Below are 8,382 nucleotides of genomic sequence, written 5' to 3' on the forward strand. Positions count from 1 at the left end.
TACTAGATATGGAATAACACACTATTTTATCTGGGGACACAGTTTTTTTTTTTTTTTTTTTTAAGGTAGTTTTCAAGAATTTTCTAGTTCTAAAATACACAGGCAGAGAGACACACTTCAAATCAAAATGTCAGGCACTCACCATAATAGCTATGGCCTTTAAACCACCACAGTACCCCTCCCCCTGCCCACAGCTCTAGCCAGTTTAACTGCTTTTAAATGGAACATTCTAAATTGCTAAAAATAAACTATCTCTATTTCCTTCTGATTAAGTTTTCCTATTTTCCCATGACATTTTAACCTTTATTCAGGCAGTTATGATCCAAACATACAATACCTATATGATACCATTTCTAACCATTTTATATAGAGATATATCAACGTGTGATAGTATTTCCTTTCCCTTCAAACAACAATATGGCAAAATAACTTTGAAGATCTCTAGCCAATTAGAACCCTGGATCTGAAGACTGACTCTGTGGCATTTCATAAAACTTGGCTCCCCATCAAAAGGCCACAATTATTCTTTCTTGACTACAAGCATCATCTCTGGATTATCCACATCTCTTCCATCTCCAAAGATAACTAAAAAAATACAGGGTAGCTACATGAGTATAAAAACACATGGGCCGGGCGCGGTAGCTCAAGCCTGTAATCCCAGCACTTTGGGAGGCCGAGACGGGCGGATCACGAGGTCAGGAGATCGAGACTATCCTGGCTAAGATGGTGAAACCCGTCTCTACTAAAAAAAAAAAAAAAAAAAAAAAAAAAAAAAAAAAAAAAAAAAAAAAAAAAACACACACACACATGAACCTGGCCGGTTGCGGTGGCTCACTCCTGTAATCCTAGCACTTTGGGAGGCAGAGGTAGATCACTTGAGGTCAGGAGTTCGAGACCAGCCTGGTCAACATGGTAAACGAAACTCCGTCTCTACAAAAACTACAAAAATTAGCTGGGCGTAGTGGCACATGCCTGTAATCCCAGCTACTCAGGAGGCTGAGGCAGGAGAATTGCTTGAACCTGGGAGGCAGAGGTTGCAGTGAGCTAAGACTGCACCAGTGCACTCCAACCTGGGCAACAGAGGGAGACTCCATTTCAAAAAAATAAAAAACACACACACATGAAACTGCTCAAGGTTTTTGCAGAAAGTGGAAAGATAGATCAATGATGGATGCAAGATGTCATACAACATCCTCCTCTAATGGCCAGAAACATACTCATGTTAGTGGCATCACCAGGCATCACACTTCTCTACTGTTCCATATTTCTATTATGAATATCAATAAATCTCATTTTCTTATTCACTTAGAATATAATACATTTGGCATGTGGTGAACTTCTGGCAATAACTGAATTTAGTTCCAAAGCTTATGTATTATTTTAAGCATGATGTCAATTCAGTCAACAAAACTAACCATCTTATCAGAAATGAACTTAGTATCACTTCTTTATAATTTAGAGAGCTTTTTCAGGTAGTATCAACCAAGTGAGGGATTTTTTAAATGTTTGCTGTTTTTTTCTTGAGACTTAATGTCCTAAAGACAAACAGTGTGGTTTTATTCAGTGAAAAGCAAACGTTGCTTAAATTCTCTAAGTTCTACTTACAGAAGAAACTATGTAATATATGCATGCTTTTAAACAAATGTATACTATCAGGTTGACTTCTCTGTCCATTTCACTAACTTCTTGACATCCTTTTCTTTTTTCTTTTTCAGTCTACATCATGCTTTGCTTGACATGGTTTTAGAAAAGGATGTTTTTCAAGCTTTGTGTATATGAACCTTTGGAAGGTTTTTAAGTGTCTTGGATCTTTATTAATATCACTAAAGAAAACACAATAACAAAACATTTTTATGAATTCAGGAAGTACTTTTAAATAAATCTTTTCTTTCTTTTCCAGACAGGTCTCACTCTGTCACCCAGGCTGGAGTGAGATGGCACAAACATGGTTTACTGCAGCCTCGACTTCCCCAACCTTAAGTAATCCTCCCAACTTTGGCCTAACAAAGTGCTAGGATCACAGGCATGATCCAGCCTCGACTTCCCCAACCTTAAGTAATCCTCCCACTTTGGCCTAACAAAGTGCTAGGATCACAGGCATGATCCAGCCTTAAATAAATCTTCATTAGTCACAAATCCCTATATACATCTGAAAAACACCAGCACAAATCGGTCTGCAGACAGGGGTTCATTTGGATAATCAAATCCCTTATAACAACTTCATATACCTCTCCAGCATTCGTGGCCCAAAATTAGAAACCACTGGCAGAGACTATGAAATATAAAACTGCCTAGTTACAAGCAGAATGGCTCTTTAAAGTAAATATTAGGAATCGTAAGTGAAAATTTATTGTGTGTCAGGTACCAATGTTTTCCCCCTATAAAACTGTATTTCCAAATTTAAAATCAAAATTAGTCATGAAAATCATTTATATGTGCACATTTACTTCATCACAGGCATTTTTTAAGAAATGCAACTACTCATAAAAAGGCCCCAGGACACATTGGAACACAGAATGTGCCAGCTTCCATTTCCACCACCAAAGAGAGAAGGTTGGTTTTCGTTTGAGCTCCACTACCCAGTCAGAGTAACTGTATCTACAACCTTAATACAATTTTGAACGTATCACAGGTCAGAGCTGTCTAAAAGAGAGACAAATATATATGATAGCAGAAATGTAAAAATACAAATCATAAAATAGCCACCTCACTGTGAAACTAGAAGGGTTATGGCAGTAATAAGGATAAGAAAAAGAGCAGCAAAAACACAAATTTAGAGATTTCTCTAAATTAATCAATATTTGGTAGTATCTTGTTATTATGAGAAATAAGGCTGGGTACAGTGGCTCACACCTGTAATCCCAGAACTTTGGGAGGCCGAGGTGGATCACCTGAAGTCAGGAGTTCGAGACCAGCCTGGCCAACATGGTGAAACTCATCTCTACTAAAAATGCAAAAATTAGCCAGGCGTGGTGGTGCATGCCTGTAATCACAGCTACTTGGGAGGCTGAGGAAGTAGAATCACTTGGACCCAGGGGAAGGAGGTTGTAGTGAGCTGAGATCGCACCACTGCACTCCAGCCTAGAAGACAGACCAGGACTCTATCTCAGAAAAAAAAGAAAGAAAGAAACCATGGAATGTTTGTTCTGGATAAGCCCCAAGAGACCATCTATTCTAGTGCAATTGTCTCATTTTACAGATGAGGAAACTGGCCCAAAGAACTTAAGTGGCTTGCTCCGGGTCATTCAGCTGACTGGTAACAAGTCCTGATCCCAGACCTTCTGGTTCCTAGCCCAATATCTCCAGTTTTTTGTCTGGTGTTTCACAATCCCTCTGCCACGTCCTAATCTGGATTTGACTCATTATTTATGTTGAAAATTATTTTGACAATGTATAACTATTATAAACAGATTATTTCTCAAGCTTCATTTAACTATCCTGCAGATCACTCAAATTATACCTCAGCAGTTTTCCCATCTATAGAGGGGGTGGGGATGGGTATGTTTTGGGCACTATGAATTTCTCTTATCTCCTCTTTGATCTTGAAAGTCTATGAGAAATAAATGTGTTTTTAAAAAATTAGTTTCAAAAGCAACTTTTCTTGAAAGAAATTCACTTTAATGAAGGCAAAACTTGGGTTTTCAGAAACCAATGCCCTAGATTTATTTTGACTTTAACTAAATCAGATGGGTACATCACCTCTCATTCAAATAAATACACTAAGGTGCCAAATGAAGATGCATACTTAAAATGCCAAATGCTGCAGTTCTTTTTACCAACTAAGTCTTTGTGACAGGAAATAGTTCACATTGACTAAATTCTAAACTCAGGATTTAGGACAAAATACTAAAACTGATATGAATAATTGTTACATACTTGTATGGTTAACTGGTAATGACACAGAAACAATAAATACCAATATGGAAGACTATAAATGAACCAATTAAAAATATGACAGATCCCTGGGTGGGCACAGCAGGCTTTGGAAGGCCACGGCAGGAGGATCTCTTGAGGCCAAGAGTTTGAGACAATAGAGCAACATAGATAGGCAATATAGCAAGACTGCCATCTCCACAAGAAAATTTTTAAAATTTGCCTGGCATGGTAGTGCATCTGTGGTCCCACCTACTCAGGAGGCTGAGGTGGAAGGATCTCTTGAGCCTGGGACTTTAAGGTGGCAGCAAGCTATGACTGCACCTCTATACAATCAGCCTGGGTGACAGAGTGAGACTCCATCTCTTAAAAAAAATAAGAAAACTATGACATCCTAGTGTAACAACAGCTAAAATTTATAGAGTACAAATTGGAGCCAACTGCTTTTCACATGTTAACTCATTTAATTCTTACAACCCTACATCTACATACTATTATTATCTCCCACTTTACAAATCAGGGAACCAAGGCAGAGACAAATTAAATGACAAGGCCACAGTCAGATACTTGTAAGAGGGAGAGCCAGGACCTGCACAGAAAATGTTAATGAGATATAATGATGGTGGAAATTTTACATGAAATGTCCAGAATAGGTAAATCCAGAGATACATAAAGTAGATTAGTGGTTGCCTGTAGCTGGGGAGAAAAGGTAGAGAGAGGAATGAGGAGTGACTGCTAATGGGTACAGAATTTCATTCTGAGGTGATAAAAATGTTCTAAATATAGAGATGGTTATACAACTCTGTGAACATACTAAAAACTAATGAATTGCACACTTTTGAAGAGTGAACTGTATAGTACATGAATTATGTCTCAATAAAGCTGTTAAAAAATATGGTGGTGAGATATAGTCAAAACGGAACCATACTCAGCAATAAAAAACAATGGAAAAGATAGTTGCCAGTATTAGGGGAAGCAGTCTGAGTCTCTATTTTGCTACTTTAGGTCTAAAATTATTTCCGAATAAAATTGGGGTTTTTTGTTAATTTTATATTTTGAGATAGGGTCTCATTCTGTCGGCCTGGCTGGAGTGCAGTGGCGAGATCTCAGCTCACTGCAGCCTCCACCTCCTGGGTTCAAGCAATTCTTCCACCTCAGCCTCCCGAGTAGCTGGGATTATAGGCACACGCCACCATGCCCAGCTAATTTTTGTAATTTTAGTCGAGATGGGGTTTCACTATGTTGGCCAGGCTTGTCTCAAATTTCTGGCCTCAAGTGATCCACCTGCCCCAGTCTCCCAAAGTGCTGGGATTACAGATGTGAGCCACCACCCCCAGCTGGAAGTTGTTTTTTTAAATGGAACCATCAACACAGCATGAAGCAGAGGGCACCAGATTTAGAGGCAGGAGGTGCTGCCCTGCCTCCTGACACCCATAACTTCCCTTCTCCAAGTTCTGAGGGTGACAAGACTCATCCTGCTCAACATCTCACTTGCCATGAGGACCCCACAGAAGGTGGCATGATGAAAACACTCCCACTTGGCAGGACACGGTGGCTCATGCATGTAATCCCAGCACTTTAGGAGGCCAAGGCGGGCAGATCATGAGGTCAGGAGTTCGAACCAGCCTGGTCAACATGGTGAAACCCCATCTGTATTAAAAATACAAAAATTAGCCGGACATGGTAGCATGCGCCCATAATCCCAGCTACTCAGGAGACTGAGGCAGGAGAATTGCTTGAACGCAGGAGACAGAGGCTGCAGTGAGCTGAGATCCGGCCACTGCACTCCAGCCCGGGCGACAGAGCGAGACTCCGTCTCAAAAAAAGAAAAGAAAGAAAAAGAAAATACTCCCACCACAATACTCAAATGCCATCTATAGGCAGAATAAATATTACCATGTTGAAATTTTATAAAATTTTATAAAAGCAAAATTATCAATAGAAAACTATCAGAAAAAGGTGTCTGAAAGCTCATGAAATATAGTAATAGTCAATAGCTAGGCCAGGTGCAATGGCTTACGCTTGTAATCCCAGCACTTTGCGAGGTCAAGGCGGGAAAATCACTTGGGCAATATGGTGAAACCCTGTCTCTACAAAAAATACAAAAACTAGCCAGGTGTGGTGGCACATGCCTGTAATCCCAGCGACTCAGGAAGCTGAGGCAGGAGGATTGCTTGAGCCTGAGAGGCAGTGGTTGCAGTGAGCCAAGATTACACGACCGCACTCCAGCCAGGGAGATTGAGCGAGTCTCTGTATCCAAATATATATATATATACACACACACACACACACATACATACATACATATACAGTAAAGAGCTAATTCTTAAGTGAGCACTCTCTATGTGCCACACTGCTCTCCACCCTACTCATCTATTGGGTCACTTAATTCTCACAATAACACTATAAAATAAGTACTATTGTTACTAGCCCCACTTTACAGAAGCAGCAACTGAGGCTCTTGTCAAAGGGTACATGCTAAGCAGGGGTCTAAACTTAAGCAACATGGCCCCAGAGTCCATGATCTTAACGCACTTTGGATACTGCTCCTAAATCAAAAATTATGTGCTTTTCTTTAGAGCTGCCATTCACCATTCATTCAACTCATTAACCTAGGCCCTGCACAAGGTAAATGAAGAGACAATCTTTGGCCCTCAGGGAGCTTACATTGTACTAGGAAACCAGGCAAGTAAACCTCAAAAGCCACTGTGAGAAGAGTGCTGTAAGAGTGCTGGGGACAGGGTACCTCCCTGAAGCCGGCGAAGTCACAGGAGGCTACCTTCCTTCAGGTGACCATGTCAGATCAATAAGAGTTCACCAAGAAGAAAAGAAGGACAAAGAGAGCCAGGATAATCAAAAAGAGATCACCCATAAAGTGAAGAGGCAGCAGAGAGAAATCCAGGAGACAGAAAAATGAATTTAATAAACAGGAAAAGGGATATCTTCTCCACTTAAATAGAAGTGAAAATGAAGGTCAAGATAATTCATGCCTGCTGGCCATCATAAAGGTGGTAGTTCATGGTAGGCCATGTGGAGAAGTAAGGAATTAAACAGGGCGGGACCTTAAGACTTTATCCATCAAATTAATCTTTTGTGTTTGGGCTTACTCTTATCTTACAGATAAGCTTAACTGTGACTCAAAGCGGTTAAGAAGGTCTTGCTAAGGGTCACGTACAGGTAGAAAGCCGCATATCTCCAAGGCCTGTTCTCTTCTACTATACCATACTCCTCCTATGAGCTGGTGTCACTGTGTAATGGCACTAGTCAGCAGTTACATGGATTCTAGTCTGCCTGGAAAATGGGACGGATGAAAACGCAACTGGAGAAACGTACACATTATGTTGTGTATCATTCTCCAAAATGCAGAGAAGCTGAACATGAACACTCTCCTTCCTCAAACTATAAGCAAAACTATTCTGGCTCAGTTTTCAATACTTTTTAAAAAGCAAATTAACAAACAAACCAACAAAAAACACCCACACCTCAGTGGTTCTCAAAAAGGATACACAGTTTATTAAAGCAGAAGCACATACTCCCTAATACACTAGAAGACTGCTTTATATTCAAAAGTTTTGTCTTGTGGGTCAACCAGGCACTGATCTGACTAGGAGATGTACTACTACTACTAATTAGATAAGTCAATTACTCAATTTGACTTGATAAAAAGGCATCATCATAAATTACCACAGTGATGACTTATTAAATTTTTATCAGACTAATTACTCTATTGGGATAGGCTAGAAGTAGTCCTCCAAAAAAAATTGTTTTGGTCTAGTAAGACCATGAGCCCATACAAACACAGCTGCCGCCACCACTACCCCTACAAAAAAGCTTGAAGAATACACACCAAAATGTTTGAAGTGGTAATCATCTGTTCATCTGTATTTTCTACAAAAATACATGCATGACTCTGGTAACTTTAAACAAGTTTTGTTTTTTTGTTTTTTGTTTTAAGAACACCGAAAACCAAATTGGAGGGTGGGAGGGCTGGCAGGGCAAGATTCAAAAAACTTAGCTCAAGGCTTCTAACTAGAATCTTTACATCAAAATCTTTAGCAACATTATATTCTACAAGACGATATTCAATGAACAGTACCTTAATGGTTCTTAAAACATTACTTGTCGCCTACTTAGAAAACTGTAACAGAAATGAAGCTCAGGTAGAAAATGAGCTCTAAAAATTAAAAAAAAAATTCAACAAATTTCAGATTCTGTGGCCGAATCCTAAATCATTTCCGTTAGTGCAGTTCTACTCTCCCAAATAAGACAAAAGAATACCACCATATTTCCACTATATGAAACTGATTTTAATTTTTTTCTTTTTTTTTTTTTGAGAGTCTTGAACTGTCGCCCAGGCTAGAGTGCAGCAGCGGGATCTCGGCTCACTGCAACCTCACATCCCGGGTTCAAGTGATTCTCCTGCCTTAGCCTGACAAGTAGCTGGGAGAGGCGCCCGCCACCGCACGTGGCTAATTTTTGTATTTTTAGTAGAGACGGGGTTTCACCATC

General features: G+C 39.8%; 1 protein-coding gene across 7 annotated transcripts in view; it reads right to left on the bottom strand.

Moving 5' to 3' along the window:
* The window catches only part of PPP2R5E (protein phosphatase 2 regulatory subunit B'epsilon), a 184,125-nt gene that overhangs the window by 129,035 nt on the left and 46,708 nt on the right, over positions 1–8,382 (bottom strand). The window contains exon 1 of one of the 7 annotated variants that reach the window (XM_017895356.1): positions 5,365–5,422. The exons of 5 other annotated variants lie outside the window; for them this stretch is intronic. In XM_017895356.1, coding sequence (XP_017750845.1) covers positions 5,365–5,371 — 7 coding nt within the window. In that variant the 5' untranslated portion in view covers positions 5,372–5,422. Of the gene's footprint in view, positions 1–142; positions 604–5,364; positions 5,423–8,382 lie in introns of those variants that run through there. One more of the 7 variants, XM_017895358.1, reaches the window with a different exon arrangement.

The sequence above is a fragment of the Rhinopithecus bieti genome, unplaced genomic scaffold (genome assembly GCF_001698545.2).
Source record: "Rhinopithecus bieti isolate Rb0 unplaced genomic scaffold, ASM169854v2 scaffold_26226, whole genome shotgun sequence".
Taxonomy (NCBI): Eukaryota; Metazoa; Chordata; class Mammalia; order Primates; family Cercopithecidae; genus Rhinopithecus; species Rhinopithecus bieti.